At 35.5% G+C, this 19788-nt stretch overlaps 1 protein-coding gene across 9 annotated transcripts in view; it reads right to left on the reverse strand.

Annotated features, from left to right (window-relative positions):
• Positions 1-19788, reverse strand: part of ANKRD28 (ankyrin repeat domain 28) — a 194319-nt gene that overhangs the window by 124157 nt on the left and 50374 nt on the right. For 3 of the 9 annotated variants that reach the window (XM_030816861.1, XM_030816857.1, XM_030816858.1), the window contains one exon: positions 1004-1087. Coding sequence is in view for 5 of the 9 variants with exons in the window: in XM_030816857.1 (XP_030672717.1) it covers positions 1004-1087 (84 nt within the window). In the remaining 4 variants the exon portion in view is untranslated. Of the gene's footprint in view, positions 1-1003; positions 1088-1774; positions 2035-2170; positions 3767-19788 lie in introns of those variants that run through there. The other 6 variants (XR_004031290.1, XM_012508549.2, XM_012508548.2 and 3 more) reach the window with 5 other exon arrangements.

Raw genomic sequence — 19788 nt, forward strand, 5'->3', positions numbered from 1 at the left:
ACAACAGTTTTAGCCAATGATTCAAATCTACTCAGATAATTCATTATTTTAAAAATAAGGTAAAACCTTTTTGTATCTACCTAACATTAAGTGGTCACAGCAGTATTATATTAAAAAAAAAAAGAGGAGGAAAGATGAGAGTTAAAAATGAGCTTGCAATGGGTGCTTTCTTAAAACCACAATCATTTCTAAGTCTTGGTGTTGCCACAGTGACTTTGTGAATCATATGACTTTTCACCCCCTCCATAACTCAGGGGTACATTTGTTTCTGGTAAAAATATATACATTAGTGGATGTAATTTTGTTAGAGTACATAATGTACTTTCAGCCACAATTTAGTAAACCAAATACTGGCCACTGAAAAAACATACAGAGAGAGAGAAAATTATCCATATATCCACCTTTCTAAAACTGTCCATCATGTCAGCACTGAACATACTACTGTGTCTTTAAGTCTGAAAACTTTTCGAACAATGACTTTACTGAAAACCTAATCTGACAAAAATTAATCAAGCATCATTGTAAAACACCATGATTATTTACAAAAAGCAAATCTGATCTTATATTTAGATATACACTTAAAAGAATCCTCATTTGAAATGCACAGTTAAGTATTTAATGGTGAAGTATCATGATTTCTGCAACTTACTACATATACATGTAAAAGTTGTATATTAATAAATAGAGAAAGCAAATGTGGCAAAATGTTATCAATATCAAAAGTAAGTGAAAGGTATATGGGTAGTCAGCGTGTTTTTTTTTTTAACTTTCCTGTGTTTGAAAAATTTCAAAGTAAAAAGCTGGGAGAACAAAAGACCCCTACTGGCTGTTACTGCCCTGAGTATATGTCCAGTGTTTTCCCTTTTGCCTCAATACCTTCCTGCCCTCATTTAAAACAACTGTTACAGAGTTGTATTATGTCTTGTAAACAAAAATCACAATTCTAGGAAAGAATTTTAAAAAGCAGTTTTAAAGGCTGGCATCAGTGAATTAACTGTTTTACCTGAAAGTTAACATCTTCTTTCTTAAATATTAGTGCTCGAACTTCATCGGGATCTCCGTTAAATATAGCTTGCACCAGTGATGGCTAAAATATAAGAGAGTAATAAAAACATTAGAATCATCCATGTGGGGTGACTAAGGATATTTATACATAGTTTCTGAATCTAAAGTTTTCTTCCTTGTAGCAATAATCACTTTTGACATTAGCCAGAAGTTTCATAAAACCAAATCATGTCAAAGTACAGGATTCCTACTTGGAAAAAAAAGGCCTAATTAAAAAAACATCAATTCAGTTTGACCCAATTTAGGTAGTATAATAAACACAATCAGATTTTATTTCTTGTAAGTAGGAGCCTTTTGTTTCTGTATATGACAAAAAGAAAGACTCTTCCAAATACAAATGTGTGATCTCAACATCTACTTGTGGGACAGAACTTGTTAAGCAATTTCCAGCCCATGAAGGAAGGCTCTTTTGAAAAGGTCTGTTTGGGGCATCAAATTATCTTACATGGATTAGCATTGCATGTATAAAGATACAAATCCCGAGAAAGCAAACCTGGTAGTTGATGAAAATAGCCACTAATCAAAGACCAAAAAATACTGGACACTTAAATAACTTGAAAAGACAAACACATGCACAACTAAATATAATAATTTCTTAATCAACGACACAGCCTCTTGATAAGGTATACTATACTAGTCAAGGAGCCAGCTGACAGTAGCACTAAAACCAAGGTTAAAGAAGATAACTGAATCTCATATAAAGTCTTACATGTAAATACATAAAATTCATTACAGAAAAGGCCATGCCTTGGTGTTGCTGGGGGCAGTCAACCTTTCCTAAAATATGCAGAGTTCCTGATTCTTGTTACATCAGTTTCTGAAACCACAAAATGAAAACAGAAACGTGGTTGCCATAACTACTAATTCTCAGATTATTTTTAAAGTCTTTTAAAGAGATTAAGACATAGTAAAGACTGAAATGTCATCTCAGCATTCAAAAAAGTAAAAATGAAAAATGCATTTTATACAAAAATATAGCATCATATTTACACATGTATTGCTTTAATTTGGGTTTGTAAAGAAACTATTGGAAATTTACATCTATTCTTAAAAAACAAGATTTATACTACTAGTTCAGTAGAATATAGTAAACATATAAACTTACATATCTTACCAATACATTTCCAGAAGGTGGAGAATGTAGGGATTTATTTTCCTGTGGCAATTTAGAAATGAATGCAGGAGATTCATCTTCTACCTCCTCCAAAACAACAATACACACTCGACTCATTCGATCTTTTAAAACACTAAATTCCAAGCTATGTGATAAAAGTCACAGTTGGAAGAGCACAAGTAGTTTTTCCTCCTCTTCTGTACAACACTTACAAACATTCTCTGAACAGCACAGCTGGTTTTTTTTTTTTTTAAAGTTAATAAGTACTACTGGAAAAAGTTTAAAATTATGACTACATAATTTGTAACTTCCTAAATATAACGAAATTCTATTATTTCTGTTGGATTACTGCAATACTTAAGAAGAAATTTCACACCAACATGTCAATAACTAAAACTGAGTCCAAGCTCACTTAAAAATATTTTTCCTCTACCAAAATAGTCTTATTGCTCTATCTCTGAAATTTACTTGCACAAAACAATCATTGTTTTTGGTGATACAACACCACACAATATAGAATGAAATGAGAAACAACTGCTGTGACAGAGATGATCACAGTGATACCCACTCTTGCCTGCAAGGTCATATAATTACCAGTAGATGTTTTGCTTATAATTGAAAATAAAAAATAAAATCTCACTATTCTGTTTCCACTTCTAATTTGTCTTCATTTCTTCATCACTGGTTTAATGCAGATACCATTCACAGAAAAAAAGATCTAGAGCTCAGCACAAATCCTGAAAATGAAGCTCAGAGGTTAACAATTCTTTTAGTGTTTGGGAAAAGGGCAAAAAAAAAAAAAAAAAGAAAAAGAAAAAAAAACCACTCTGCATTAATAGCAAAGCTGCAGTACATTTACATGTGATGAGTCAGACCACAAGAGACAATATGACTCTTGGTACTAGAATACAGCTTGATTAATCCAGATTTCCCACATAATAGAAGAAACACAGTTAGCTTTATTCCCGTCGATAGCATAAGCAAGGCAGAGCGTTCATTCTTTCTCTATCAGGCAGTTGTCTGTGGCTGCTCCAGCAAAAGGGCACAGGCACCAGGCAGAAATGGTGTTAGTGGAGAATCCTAGTAGAACAAGCAGGCTGTGAAGGAATCAGAAGGCATTTGAGCTCAAATTACTGCTTCAGGCTTTTTGTTTTCTTCAAAAAAAAAAAAAAAAAAGAGGGAGAAAAAAAAACATAGTAGTTTATCATTCCAGTGTTTCCTTTGATCTCCACATGAATACAGCTTCCATTAAACAGTCTTCATTCAGAGAAAAAAACAGCAGACTGTGCATCTTCTTTGAGCCAACTACTTTATTCAATCATCTGCCTCTTTGCCAATATAGTTTCCTTCCACTGTGAAAACCGCCAGTTATCCTTTTCAGATTTCAAATGCTTTCCTGTTCCTCAGATGATCTTGCAAAACACCACTGACATCCCCAAATGAGTAGGTCCTTAAAAAATATCTATAGAACCTCAGTATCGGTCCCACAGAAGCATTCCAACGGAGCAACAGTCTGAAGAGCAAAGACTGCAGACCCGCAGGATGAAATGCCTAGTAATGCTCACATGTTACACTTACCAGAGATCTGAGCTACTGCTCGGGATGTAACTTCCTCTAGCAGGAGAAAAAAATAGTGCATTTGGACAGCCTTCACAATTAGAAGGTTCATGCCAGTTCTGTGACTAATCCAGATCAAACTAAAAAATTCTATAACTGAAAAATGAGTGCGCTTTTAACATTTTCCACTAAAAGCCACAAGGAAATCTGGTGTACTGCCTCTGCTGACTAACAGTGGTTTTAGCAAGTAAACAATTCCAAACGGCTTAACTGCTTTCGTGTGTTACAATAAAGCAAATGTTTAACCCTATAATGACAGTTGCAGTAAGAATATGCCTGCAATGGACTCATAAAAAAGGTTTAAAGATGGAGAAATATTTTATGAGATCATAAAAACCATGAAATTGTTTTATTCATATTTTTACCAAATCAGTTTTAATCTGCCAGGTGTATTCTATTTTCTAGAATGCAAAGTTTAAACAAATGAAATTTAAGATTGTCTAATAATTTCTAAATTGGTGAATTTAATCAATCATTGATTCATATTTTAAAGGGAAAAGCAAAAATTTCATAATGTAGAAATCCTAACTCTAAAATTATATAAATCATTTGATTTTTCACTGAAGAAATAAAATAATCCTCTCTTCCCATTTGGATAGGGAATAAAGCCTTAAAAATCTGTTAAAGAGGTACATGAAAAAAAAATGTCCTTTGTCCTGAATTACCTATGTCAAAAGGGCACGGGATAATGCAAATAATCTCTCTCCCGATAAATTTCCCAAAGCCACAAATAAATATCAAAACCAATCATTTCATAGTTTTTTTTTTCTTCTTTCTCTGTTTACCCAACATGGGGGATATTTCTCAAGAGAAAACTTACAAAGAAAATACCATGGTCCCCCTTCAATCTGTGTTCTTCATATTAACTAGTATTTTTATTAATAAACATAATAATAAACATAATAATAGTTACTTTTGAACATCTGTGATATGCTATGTGCTGTACATTCTCATTTAATACAATAACCTTGCTATATTCCCATTATAGTGGGAAAAACAGACTCAGAAATGATGTATTTTACCCAAAGTTGTATAAATTAATAAAGTCATGTGTTATTTCAAACACATACTCTTTCTAATGTATTCTGCTATCACTGAGTACACACACATACAGACACACTCTCTTCTCCCCACTCATCTCCAGATCTTTGCAACCTATAATAACTAGCTTATAAAAGTGATCTTAACAAACAGGTAACTTATAAAGGTTGTGAAAAGTTTAGATAACAAAGGAATATACTATTTATTGCTATATTCTAAAACGAGTTATTTTTAAATGTGTACTTCAAAGCAAGTCTTAAAACCATAAAAAGAAAAAAAACAAAAAATCCCAGCATGATACAAATATAAGAATGTCAGAATTTAAAACAAGAACCATTGAAAGCTATAAAATATATCAATCTATGGAAGAAGCAATAACTCTAACATATTTGTACCAATTAAAACATGCTAACAATTCATTAGTTATATTTTAAAATATATAAAATACTTTTATGCCAAATTAAAGGTATGTAAATATTGAACATACATCAATTATGTTATCCATCTCCACAAGGCTGAATCAAAAATATCTTAATATTTGAAATATCTGAAAGTGAAACAACTATAGTAACAATATCCTGTATTTCATCTTCAGGGTTCCCAAGCCCCCAAAGCAAAATCTGTTTTTATCTTAACAATCTTAACTTGTTCCAAAGTATCTAGTACCTAAGTTCACCTACTTAGACTTCAGCAGGTACATCCTGTTTCTTGTTCTAAGTCAACCACCACACTTAGGTCTTTTCCAACCAGAAAGCAAACTCCTTGAAGGCAGGGACTGTGTTACATACATATTGTTTCCTTCCACTTTCTTCCACCTATAAATAATTTCATTGAAATGAATTCTATCGTCACAAGACTCTGGGAGGGTGGAGATTTATAAACAAGAATAGTGGGGGTGTGTTGGTATACATACATTTTAACCAGAAAATATAGGCGGCATTAACGTGCAACAAAGTGAGCCTCATATCTCTAATAAGTGAACAATTAAAATTTCAGAAGCTGACAGGAATAAAACAAAGGTATGGAGTGATGGTTAAAACTAAGGGCTCAGGAGTCAGCCCACCTTAAGTTCAATTCTGATTCCATCATTTCCTAGCTGTGTCCTTGGACAAACCACTTAAATTCCCTGAGCCTAAATTTCTTGACACTTATATAAGAAAAACAATAACCTGCAGAGATTTTTATGTAAGAGAAACAGTACAGTGCTTGAGAATGTAGGCTATTTTGTAGTCAAATTGCCTGAAGTTCTAATCCAGGCTTCCCACTAACCTAATTTTGGGATCCTGGGCTACTCCCTTATTTAGTAACCTCTCTGTGCTCATTTTAACATCTATTAAATGACATTAACAGAATTTACTTCATAGTGTTGTGAAATCTAAACAAGATAACCTTATTGTTATGGATATTTGGGATAGCTGAATGATATCCCTTGTGAAGCCAGTGAGTGGATCAAAGGCTATTAAACTCCTCCTCCCCTTGACCCAGTACAAGTGAGGTAATTCAGATTAATGTCTGGAGATCCCATTCAGTTGCTAAGTCCCCAAACTTTTCAGTGGTTTTTTGAGAGTCTGCTAAAAGCTCGTTTTAGACTCTAGTAACTAGACAAGCACATACTAAGTGTTAATTGGGGAGAGGGAGCAGTGAACTTAGGCAAGAAAGACTACAGGTTCTTCCATTCTTCTACCTTCACTAGATTTTACAGTTTAGGGACTGTATAATTCCTTTGGGAAAAAGGATAGAAAGTACTAGCCCATTGTATATTATAAAATCAAAAGCAGATAAAAAATATTAAGAGAACTATGTCAGTTTTTAAATTATTTAAATTAGCAGCACTGTTTTGTGTCTTCTTCTATTGAATAAGACAGGCTCCTACCCTCAAGGAACTCACATGTTAAAGGAAAAGGAGACAAGTGAATATTCAAGAACTTAGAAACAGAGAAAGTACTTCTGATAAAAAATTACTGATAAAGATTGTGCAAACTGTAAGTTCAACATTTTTTTCCACTTAGAGAAATATCAAGGGGATGTGGTTTTTTTCTTTGCTATTTATTTTTTAGGCCATATTAGATTAAGTTTTTAACAAGCTAACAAGTTCAACTCTGACAGCTTTATAATCCTTCTATTGTTTATACTAAAATGTATCCTATCAAGAGCTTACTCCTACTATTAATAGAATCACACAATGGTAAAGCTGGCTTAAACCTTTTTACTGATTATAAAAACATTAAGTCACTGGAAGATAATTTTTGGATTCCTAATTGTTACACCTGAATTTCTTTTTTTGACACAAATGATTTTTCCTTTCTGCAACAAGATCCAACCTCAACCTCACCTTTTCTCTTACACATCTGTGAACTCCATATTATCATAGAATAGAATACTCAGGGTATATTAAGTGGCTACTCTGTGCCAAGTAACAAGCTGGTCTCGGAGTATTTGAAAATAAAAAGCTTGTGGTGAAAGATGGTAAGGAAGTGGGTTCAAACAATGTTTCAGAAAACATTTCTGACAGATCAAGAATCCTCACCAATCTTCTTGAGCTATGCCTCATCTATCCATATACTTTAGGAAAAAAAAGTCTTATGAATAGAGTTAAAAGAAAATGAGGTAGAGGGTGAGGGGGGAGAAATCAAGGAATAGCTGCTTTCTAGGCTACATAAGCCAGAATCTATGCAATTATCTATGTGATTATTAGAGCCACTGCAAGAAAGTCACTAAATATTTAAAACACAACTCAAAATCCTCATAATAGATCAGATTTAACTCTCTGCAGGCAATATATTTATGATCCAGGACACTTATTTTTTATGCAGTCATAATGCCAAAATGGCCATTAACCAATACCGTTTGACAATCTCAAGTGGTTTGATCCCACTGGTACGTTACATTCATAATAATAAATTGTTAACCCTTCCAATATTAATAGTACTGTATACTGCAGATTGTTAGCACATTCTAATATTACATGCGTTTTCTGCAGAGATCTGTATTTTGTGTCCATTCCTCCAGGCTTCCGTTCCAGCTTTAGGTAAGTACAGAGCCTCACATGATAAAGACTTCATTTCTCAGCTCTCTTGTAGCTAGGAGCTACATGAAAAAGTTTGACCAAAATTTTAAGTAGGTGTTGTGTGTCTTCCAGAAATCTTTCTTAAAGACCAACTAGCATATTCAGCTTGCTTCCTGGAACAAAGATGATTGGCCACTATCTTAAATCAAACAAGGACCACAGTCTAGTGTAGTAAAACTACAACGCTAGAAGGGAGCTGGGTCTTTGAGGACTTTGCCAAACAGAACTGCCATACAAGCCTTGGACTGTCTACTTTCTGACTTTTACATTAGAGAGAAAAAAAAAGTCCTGCCTTGTTTAAGAAACTGTAATTCTGCATCTCTGGTACTTGGAGCTGAGCCTAACTCTAAATGATAATCTTACTCTTCCTTTAATTATCTATGAGTGGACATATATCCTTCCAGCCCTGTTCTTCCAACATCCATACTCCAGTACAATGTGGCTACTTAAATCTTCAATAAATAAAATGAGTTAGAAACTTGAGCTGTAACATATTGTACTAGAAACAATAATAAGAAATCTGCTGGAAAATAATTCATATTTTCCTGGATAAGCTAAGGACAATCAGAGGAGAGAGAAAGAGATGGAAACAGTTACCACAAATATTCTCAATGATCTTCAGCCACCATTTTGGTGGGTACTGTTATCAAATCTCTAAATGAGAACCAGAGGCACAGTAACATCTAGTCAGCCAATCACTCATCTGCCCCATTCATTCACCTAGTATATATTCATCTACTATGTGTCAGACTTTCTGCCAAGCTGAGAAAACAAAATTATGAATAGTCAATCCTTGTTCTAATGAACCATACACACAAATAAATACTATATGACTGCAACTGTGATAAGTTCTCGAATAAAAAAAAATGTCTGAAAGACAAGGAACTAATGGGTGGCCCATGTGGCTGGGCAAGCAATCATGAGGAACAATATCATACGCAGTTGGAGAAGTGGGTATGGTCATGTGATAGACAGGCCTTGTAAACCAAGTTCTAAAGTTTGTATTTTTCATTAATTGAGAGCTCATTAAAAATTTTTAATTGAGGAAGTCATGATTTGCTTTTGCTTTAAAAACATTATGTGGCTTTGATATGAAGAACGGATTAAAGGGGTAGAAGAATGGAAGCCAAAGGACTAGTTAGGAGACTACTGCAGTAATCCAACAGAGTGGGTGATCTGAATTAGGACATGACCATATAGATGGAGAGATAGAAATATATTTTAGAGGCCGGGCACGGTGGCTCACGCCTGTAATCCCAGCACTTTGGGAGGCCAAGGCGGGCGGATCACGAGGTCAGGAGTTTGAGACCAGCCTGACCAACGTGGTGAAACCTCGTCTCTATTAAAAATACAAAAATTAGCCGGGCGTGGTGGCGTGTGCCTGTAATCCCAGCTACTCAGGAGGCTGAGGCAGGAGAATCGCTTGAACCTGGGAGGTGGAGGCTGTAATGAGCAGAGATCACACCACTGCACTCCAGCCTGGCAACAGAGCGAGACTCCATCTAAAAAAAAAAAAAAAGAAAGAAATATATTTTAGAAATAGGATTTATAGGACATGTTAATAGACTGGATATAAGAGTGATGGAGAAGATGATAATCACAAACCTCCCAGGTTTTTGACTTAAGCAACCAGTGCTTATTGGAGTTTAAGAAATTTGGGACTTTTTTAGTTTCAAAATTTATACAATGAAGAATGTTACTTGTTACATCAATATCTAAGGTGCATTTCATGTTCTCAAACTCTGTTTTACACTTAATACAGAGCCCATTATCTTAGCGTCTACCCTCATGACTTCTAAATGAAATGTTAACTATCCCAAAGTTGCCTACATCTAGGTGAATATAAAAAAATTCATAAAGAATGGTGAGATCTGGCTCAATTCTACTCAATCCAGTACACTGAAATTATCTAAAAATCTTTGGCAAGAATACCCTACTTTTTAAAACACTCACCAAAAATCCCACAGCACTGATTAAATAAATATTAGACATTCATATCTCTACTATACATACCACGCCAAGGAATTATAAGGTATCATATATCACCTTCAAACTCCTTATGCAACTTAAATATGGTATTATGTCATACATGTAAAAATCTAACCAGTACAAGATAAAGACACAAAAGATAGTAAAAGACAATATATACTGAAAGCTGAGATATAGACTATACCTGCTACCAAGTCCATCATAGGAAAGAGTGTAGCATATGAAGTTATTAATTGTAACTGACATATACAGATACCTTCTAACTGTCCATTCTCTAAACAAAAGTGGATATTTTAATAAAACTCTCCCTAAACCTCATTATTTTTCTCCTCCTTTAATTTATAGGAAGGGTGCTTTCTCAAAGAAATCAATGGTCTGCTAGTTAGAACATTCCATGTAAAAACTCTATCACATTTTTCAGAAAATGGTTGAAGATTTAAAACTATCATTTATAATATACAATTGTTAAAAATGAGTATGAGTGAATGTTAAGTAGTTAAAAGCAATGGCTCATGGTGTCTAGGATAGGTAAGAACAAACATACAGAAGCAAAGGTAATTACAGCAAATGAGACAAGTTGTAGGATGTGGTCATTGCAGTGGTTAGAGCCAAGTGGAGGTGATTACAGCCAAGTACAGATGACTGCTGGTGTACAGGTTGTTAAATAGTTAAGTATGTTCAAAATGTCATCTACAAAGAAATGAAATCACCTAGATGACAGACAAACACGATCCAGATGTAGAACTGGGGAATGAGATTTGACAGATGATAGCAACAAGAAATAGAAAGATCACCTAGCCAAATGGTATGTGCCTCAAAGGAAGGAAGGTTTTTATAGACAGGCAGACTAGTAACATTTTAACACTATAATGGGGGACTAGAAGAATGCTGACTTTGCTCTCTTTCCTCCTCCCAACACACATGTACTTACGTAGCACGTACTTATGAAAACAGAGTTTCACTGACTTTTCCAAGTAAGTGTAGATGCAAGAGTTACACATACAAACTTAAGGTTTAAATCAATATTTAGATGACTATTTTTAGATTTCAGCCTTAAGATAATTACTTCCTTCCAAAAGAATGTAAGTAAAAAATTCAACAGGCCAAACTAACACAGGTTAGTTTTCTAGAATACAGCTAATATGCCAAAACTAAGGAAGAAAGGGAGAAAAACTACTCATTTAGCAAGTATGTAGTACTGCATTTAAGTAATGTCTTTAAAAGTTAGGTTATTTTCTTCATAATTTTGATTACCTTGAGAAGCAGTTTGAAAGTAAGGAAAAGGACTCATCATTTTAGAGGTCTTTTTTTAAAGTTGTGATACTTTTTAAAATATCCTAGTCAATCTGATTAGTAAAATTTTTAGCTAAGATATGTGATGAGTAGTATCTCTGACATACAACTTATGTTCCATCAGGCCAAGGATAAGCACATTCTCTGAAATCTACATTATTATTTGCAAAGTTAATTATTGTTCAGCAACTGTATCAAAGACAATTTAGCCCTCATATTAAAATCAGTTGAGTGTAAAATTTTTATTTTAAACAGGCTGAAAAAAAAAGATTGAGGAAAGATTATGTGCAATTCATTCTGGTTTTTACAATGTGGTGACACCAGAGTAAATGTAGTATGAAGTTACTGCACTTTAAAAGCTGAAGGGAGAAAATTTTCAGTTTTAAAATAAGTTGCTATGGTTACAATGTTTACCTTTATAAGCAATAATTATGTGAGATGTCCAAGGAATTCCCAAAAGTACAGTAAGATCAGTATCTGAAGTGTACATTCGTTATTTCACAAACAAACTGAACCCAACTGCATACATCACTTCTGTTTCAAAGTGGCTATCGTTTGGGAAATACTAAAAAAAAATGATTCATGTCTTTCTGAACCATATTGGAGTAGAGACAAAAATACTGACCATAGCTATTTTTAAATTCAAGTAATGACTCAGATAGTTTTAGTTCCTTTTATCAAAGAGTGCTGTAATTTTACATAGCAACTTCTATTGTTGAAAGAAAGAAGGTATGTTTGTAATGTGTCTCAGGTGTGGAGTTTCTTTTATACATAAATTTTCACACCTTTGATAAACTTTTAAAAAGCCATGCTTGTAACAATATTAATTCAGAGTAAAACAATGTCAACTCCTTTAGCTGTAGACAGTTTTGAACTTCTTAAATGGGAAGAAGAGGCCCCTGTAAGAATTGATAATTAATTAGCCCATTCCTAACGAGGTTGTTAAATCTGCTATCAGTTACTGTATTGTAGAAATTTTTTGTGTGTCTGTGTTTTATATCTAGAACATTCAGTTTTGTAAGACTACTTATAAAACTTTCAACCCAATATAGCTGATCTTAAAATTAGACACTCATCATTACCTCTTAGAAGGCAGCTATGCTCACCACTATACCAACACTGCTGCCATCATCACATCTTTTTTTTTTTTGAGACAGAGTCTCACTCTGTCACCCAGGCTGGAGTGTAGTGGCATGATCTCGGCTCACTGCAACCTCCACCTCCTGGGTTCAAGTGATTCTCCTGCCTCAGCCTCCCAAGTAGCTGGGATTACAGGCGCAGACCACCACGCCCAGCTAATTTTTGTATTTTTAGTAAAGACAGCATTTCACCATTTTGGCCAGGCTGCTCTTGAACTCCTGACCTCAAGTGATCCGCCCACCTTGGACTCCCAAAGTGTTAGGATTACAGGCATGAGCCACCACATCCGGCCCATCATGACATCTTAATGGGCCTTCCACCAGTGTCTACTTTCTACGTAATAGAATATTAAACACATTTGTTAATATTAGGGCTATCCTAAACCAAAAATAATTTATAAAATAACGTATTACTCTCAACTGGCTTAAACAAAGGGATTATCATCACAAACATCAAGAATTAAAATAAGGTGGCTTTAGGGTGATTGATTCAGTTATCCAATGCCATCATATATGACCTAGGCTCCTTTCAGCTTTTCCCTCTGTCAGACTCAGCAAGAACCTTAGGATAACTCCCTTCATAGCCACATGTTAATTGTTATACTTCATGGGATCCTATTAAACACATATTGTCATGCAGTAGAAGTGGGAATATCCTTCCATGTCTCCCTTTTCAGGTATGAGGAAGACTCCTAGAAGCCCCACAACCTGACTTTCCCTGAAATTCAAAGGGCCAGGCTTTGATCACATGTCCCTTCCCAAACGAATCACTATCAGGCAGAATAGGATTACCCTGGTTAGCTTATAATATTCGGGATTTCCCCAAGTGATGTGGGATAGACGTGGACATACAAACAAAACTGGGGGTAAGCATGCAAGAAAGAAGAGGGTAATTGCCAGTCAGCAGACAACCAACAGTATGCTATGTATTACATAGAAAAATTCAACCTTGACATTTTCTTACAGTAGTTTAGTTTTCCCACCATCATGAATTAATCACAACGCACTTGTACTAGAAGACACTTTGCAGGCTCTAAAGATTTTTTTAAATGGAAAAAAATCAATCAGTAATTCATCTTAAAAACACCGAAGGAAATCATTTTATAAATGCCATGGACATACAAGAAAAATGTCAAACATAAGAAAACAGAATACTTCAGGATGAAATAGTAAAATACACCTTCATTTTGACCTGTTAAAATGATAGTTTTATCTCCAAAATGTTTCCTATTAATCTCATCTTCCTTCTCTATGAAATGCAAGGCTAATTACTAGACACTGGGCAGACTACCACTAGAGTAATGAAACTAGAATACCTTCAAGAAGGGCAGCCAGTATAATGCATAATCTAGAAACCATGTCATAAAGGGTTGATAAAGCTGAAGATATTGTTTGAAAAGGAATCAGGGAGAACATGACAACTTTAAAATATCTGAAGTACTGTCACTGTGAAGACAATTACACAGTTTTAGAGATAAAAAGCTAAATCGATGAATAATAAACAGGAAGATGAAATGTTTCAATACAAGATAATACATTCATCTGGCATTTTTCAGTCTGAAGGCATAACAAGGCTGGCTACTCATATGGGGCAGGGATGAACATCCCAGGTAACTTGAATAGCTACTATGGTTGTAGGCACTTTATGTACCTTCATTTAATTCTAACAACATGCCTGCAAACTAGTTTTTAATCCCAATTTCACAGACAAAAAATCTGAGTTGGACAAATTAAATACTGGAAATCACAAGGCTAAGCAGTAGGGAAAACTGGATTCTAACCCAGACCCATCTGTCTCCAAAGCTTAGCTCTTCCCACACACCAGACACCTAAGATAAGTTAAATTAGCAGTTGTTAAGGAAGCAAATGGGGTTTTTTAGCTGGTGAGAACCAAATATCAACTGATTTGAAGTCCTATTCAAAATTAAGATGCCAGAAATGAAGTATTACTTCCTTCCATTTGACCAATACCTTCTAGTTTAAGAATGTTTCACATCGATCTTCCCATCGGTTCCTCACAGCAATGCTTTAAGGTAAGTTGGAGAGAGGCCTTATCCCCTGGCTTTCTGCCTCAGAGAGGAAAAAAAGAAAACAAAGATGAATCCTATCAACTTCCCTCCGCTTTGTCTCCAAACATATTTGTATTTTCAACTTTTTCTCTATGATCTTTCATTTATTCAATAGTCATCTTTCATTTATTAAGTACTTACATCGCAGCCATCAAATCTGCAAGACTTTGCAGTCTAATGGGACGACCTTGTAGTTGCAGAGGAAAACGTTCATTCAAGACTGTCTCTCTCTTCTAATAGACCTTACTTTTTCAATTCTGATTCCTTTCTTACATAGCTTTGGTTTAACCTTCTGTTCCTTTATTTTGGCCTATAGAAAGCTTTCCTGCCTCCTCACCAAGCTACCACTCCTTTTTTTTGTTTGTTTGTTTTTAATTGTTTCCACCCACTGCAATCTAGCTTTCCACCAATCAAATGAAATTGCTCCAAGGTCACCAATGATAATTTATTACAAAATCATCATTATTCTCAACTACTCTACAATATTGGGCAGCAATGACCTTTAATAACCTCTCCTCTTGTGGTGTCCATTCACCTATTTTTCTGGTCCCTTTTCTGGTCCTTTTCACTTGGTTTTTCTTCTACCCGCCCCCCCCGCCACCCACCTTTTTTTCTAGCTCCTTTTAATCTCTTTTTGGACAATCTCATGTCAAAATTCTACTTATCATCTGTAGTCCACTTCCCCAAAGTGTTCTTTTTCTGAATTCCCATGTTGGTTAATAGTAATGGCATCACCAGGTACAAAGTAGCCCAACACACAGTAGCCTTCCCTTACTACATCTCCCATTTTTAGTCAGTCACCAAGTTCTATGCATTTTACATAAAGTTTTCCTAAACTCTTTTCTTCACAGTGACCTAATTCAAACCCACTTCAGTCCTCACCTAAGCTATCATAACTACCTCCTAACTAGCCTCTCAACTGTTGACTCTCCTTCTAGTTCTATACATCCTTGTAGCAGATACAGGTACTTTCACACAAATCCTTTCCTTTAAGGAGTGCCTCTGGTCCTGAGACATACAAGAAACCCAAGCCTGACCAGAGTACTACCAACCCCTAGCAACATGTCTTGTTCAGGAAAGAGCACATCACTGAAACTACACAATGTCTTCCTCAGGACTTCACTTTCCTGCCAAGGCTATCAGGGAAAAATACTCTCTTTTCTTTCGGAATTGTGAGGACACAATCCCAGTAAGCAAAAACTGCTCATAGGAGGAATGAAAGAATGGGGAAGGATGGGAAACCCACTGTCACCAAGTCCTGGATCTAGCTCTGCTTGCCTGGCCAGTAAATATACTTTTGCATTTAAGCCAATTTGAGTTGGATTTCTGTCATTTGTAACCAAAAGTCCTGATTAACAATTATCTATACCACCAGTTACTTTTCTAAATCATAGATAAAATGTTGTCTACTTTTATTTAGTCAATTAAATTTTGTTTGAGTATGCTATACTAAAGACTTCCAGCAGCCTGCCTTTAAGTTTCACATATATCAATGTGCTTGTTGCAATTCAAATATACCACGCCACTTCATGCAGCTATGCCCTTGCAGATGCTGTTTCCTCTGCCTAGCATATCCCCCTCCCACCTCCTCATCCACAAAATGTATAGGTTTGCATAAAATAAGGTGGAAAATTAGACAGCAGCGAGATCATGAAGGGTGTTGAATGACACAGAGTAAATACATTTTAACCTATAGAATTTTAAGGCAAAAAGTTATAAAATAAGACTTGTATCTTAAAGAACTCACTATGCATACAGTGTCAGGATGACCTAAAAATAAGATGATACTAAAGGCAGAGAAAACAGTTAGTAGGCTATCACAATTAGTTTAAACCAGAGGCCATGTAGGATGGTGAAACAGTAAACTGGGACAACTTCTCTGGGGGGAAAAAAAAAACTTGCCAACAGCTATCAATACCATTGGTAAGTCTTTCAAACTTTAGCATTTCTACTTGCAGGAATTGAGACATAAGAAAATAATGTGAGGCCTATAAAAATTTACATATCAAGATTTCAGTGAAGCATTATTTACAACAAAAGATTGAAAATTTAAATGCTGAACAATAAAATGATTTAAAATATAGTATATATCACACAGTGAAACTGTATCTAATATTTAAAAATAAAATCTTTAAAGAATTTCTAAAAACATGGGATATACTAAAAAATGTTATATGGAATACAACACTGCAGTATATACAAAATAATCTTAATTATGTTAAATAGAAGAGGTTTTTTTCTTTTTCATTTTTAGCATCAACACTAGATGAGTTAGGTCAGTGGCAGGATTATGAGTAATTTGTTCTCTCCTTTTTTTTTTTTTCCCTAAGTTACATTGTCCTTAGCCATGATCCTTATTTGCTAAACAAAATCACGACTTTATAGGTAAGAAAAATAAGGCCTAGAGTGGTTACATGACAAAGTTCACATTCTAAGAGTTAAGACCAAAACTTGAACACTGCCTATGTGAAGACTCACTGCCAAGAAGCAAACCTGCAAAGCCAAAGTCATTTAACCCATAACTCCTGTGAGCCTGAGACTCAAAGGCAAACGAAACCTACTGTGAGTGACTTTAAACTTGCTGAGCTACAATCCCCTCTAAATTCATAACTCAAAAGCTATAAAACAGCAAATGAAGAGCAGACTACAGAACAGGGTAGTTTAAGATGCTTGTTTTTATGACTTTATTTTTTATATAAATAACCCTACAAAGAACAGAAAAGGAAATAACAGCACAACAGACTGGAGAAACAAGGCCTCAGAGTAAGTTGTTAAGGGACACTGTTATTCTAGAGTCTGTTTTATTTTGATCTTTAAAAGAATAAGAGAATGCTTTATTAGATGAAATTATTTCCCTGAATTAAGATCTCCATAATATGTTACAATCACAAATAGACTCTATAGACTTAAGTACTCAACTCATTTAAGTAGGGTAGCTAACAAAAAGTCATTTGGTAGCTAAAAAAGCAGAATTTGAAAATAGTATTTGTGAAATAAAAGGGCTTCAGTGAAAGGAGTTTGAACAGCTACTGGATAGGAGAAAAGACAAAATAATTACCAGGGACAATTTTTCTTTATTTTGAGATAGAGTCTTGCTCTGTTGCCCAGGCTGGAGTGCAGTGGCACAATCTCAGCTCACTGCAACCTCCGTCTCCCGGGTTCAAGCGATTCTCCTGCCTCAGCCTCCCGAGTAGCTGGGACTGCAGGTGCGCGCCACCATGCCCAGCTAATTTTTGTATTTTTGGTAGAGACGGGATTTCACCATGTTGGCCAGGATGGTCTTGATCTCTTGACCTCGTGATCCGCCCACCTCGGCCTCCCAAAGTGCTGGGATTACAGGCGTGAGCCACTGCGCCTGGCCAGGGACAATTTTTTTAAAACCTTTATTTTAACCTTATAAATTAAGAAACTGTGGTTTTCTATAGATGCCATGTAAATGATAGTACCACCTAAAAAGTTAATACATTTAAAATGTTTCTAAGCCAGGCACAGTGGCTCACGCCTGTAATCCCAGCACTTTGGGAGGTCGAGGTGGGTGGATCACTTCAGTTAGGAGTTCAAGACCAGTCTGGCCAACACAGCAATACCCCATCTTTACTAAAAACAGAAAAATTAGCCAGGCGTGGTGGTGCACACCTGTAGTCCCAGCTACTCAGGAGGCTGAGGTGGGAGAATCGCTTGAACCCAGGAGGCTGAGGTTGCAGTGAGCTGAGATTGAGGCACTGCACTCCAGCCTGGGCAACAGAGTGAGACTCTGGCAAAAAAAAAAAAACAAAAAAAAAACAAAAAAAACCAAAAAACCAAAGCAACAATAAAATGTTTCTAAGGTGATAATCAAAGATGGCATCATAGAGCTGGGCACAGCGGTGTACACCTATAGTCCCAGCTACTCGGGAGGCTGAGATGGGAAACTATACCACTATCTTAATTTCACTGTTTTTTAAATGAATTTTCAAATGGTGCCCTTATGTAAATTTAGAAAGGGTTTGCAGTAACCAATGGAAAAGCACCATCCAGTGGTAAAAGATGATAATTACAATTTATACAGTTATTAAAAGCAAAATTAGCTAAATGATTTGTGACTCTGCCTTTTCTCCAACACACATTCCAGGAAAGAAAAGGTAAACTGGCTATATAATATTGAGGGTATCTGCTATTTGTTACCATTTTCTTAATCAAATCTTACTATATTAAGTTGGCATTTTGTTGTTGTTTTTCTGTCTTGCTTACCAATTATCCAAATGCTTGGTTGGGAACAGAATTAGGATAGGGACATTGTTAAAATTCACCCAAAGCCTTTATTAAGCCACAGGCTAGAAAATGGTTTAAAAAGTGTGTGAGGGGGTGAATTTCCAATGGAACTCTAGTTACCAACAGCCATCCCACAGAACAAATAAGTCATTCTATGAACTTTTTCAAAAGGTGATAATGGGTAGTTAATCTAGACCCTCCTGAAAAGGCCAGGTAAAGGTTCACAATCAGAGATTTCATAAAGAATTCAGAATTTCTAAAGGGAACATGAATCCTGAATGTGACCCAATTCACTCCAATTTGAAGAAAACAATCAGGTAAACGGTGTGTTCCCAATAGTCTACTCCTCTCCTATCAGAAAACAGATGAATAAAATCTGCAGTTTCCAACACAACAGCTTTTTAATCACTTCCTTTTTTTTTTTTTTTTTTTTTTTAAGAAAAAATTGAAAAGTTTAATACAATGGCTCAGGCCTGTAATCCCAGCACTTTGGGAGGCTGAGGTGAGCAGTTCACTTCTGAGCCCAGGGGTTCAAGACCAGTCTGGGCAACACGGTACAACCCCATCTCTACTAAAACTACAAAAATTAACCGGGCATGGTGGCATGCACCTGTAGTCCCAGCTACTCAGGAGGCTGAGGTGGGAGGATCGCTTGAGCCTGGCAGGTTGAGGCTGCAGTCAGCTCTGATCACATGCCGCTGCACTCCAGTCTGGGCAACAGTGAGACCTTGTTGCAAAGGAAAAAACAAAAACCAAAACCCCAAAACTTTAATAAAACTGAAAACAAATTATTACAGAAACCCAGTAAGGATGATTCTTTGTTCTGAAGCAACTTTACATCAAGTCTACTTGATATCAAATGGTATTACTGTTTGGGATCATAAGATATTTAACAAAAAGTACAGCATACTGCACCTTGGTAATGGCAAAAAAATCAATTACTGGGCCATAATTTCTCCTTTTATATTCTAAAAAATATTTCAATATGTTTGAATCTGAAATAAGAAGGCTAACAAATTCTACCAATGATATCAAACAAGTTTATCCTATCTTCACTAGTGCCTGCAGTCCAACCCACCTGGAGGTTATGAGATTTTTTAAAAACTACTTTCATGAAAACATAGGAGTCACTCAAATAATTGA

The sequence above is a fragment of the Nomascus leucogenys genome, chromosome 8, assembly GCF_006542625.1.
Source record: "Nomascus leucogenys isolate Asia chromosome 8, Asia_NLE_v1, whole genome shotgun sequence".
NCBI lineage: Eukaryota > Metazoa > Chordata > Mammalia > Primates > Hylobatidae > Nomascus > Nomascus leucogenys.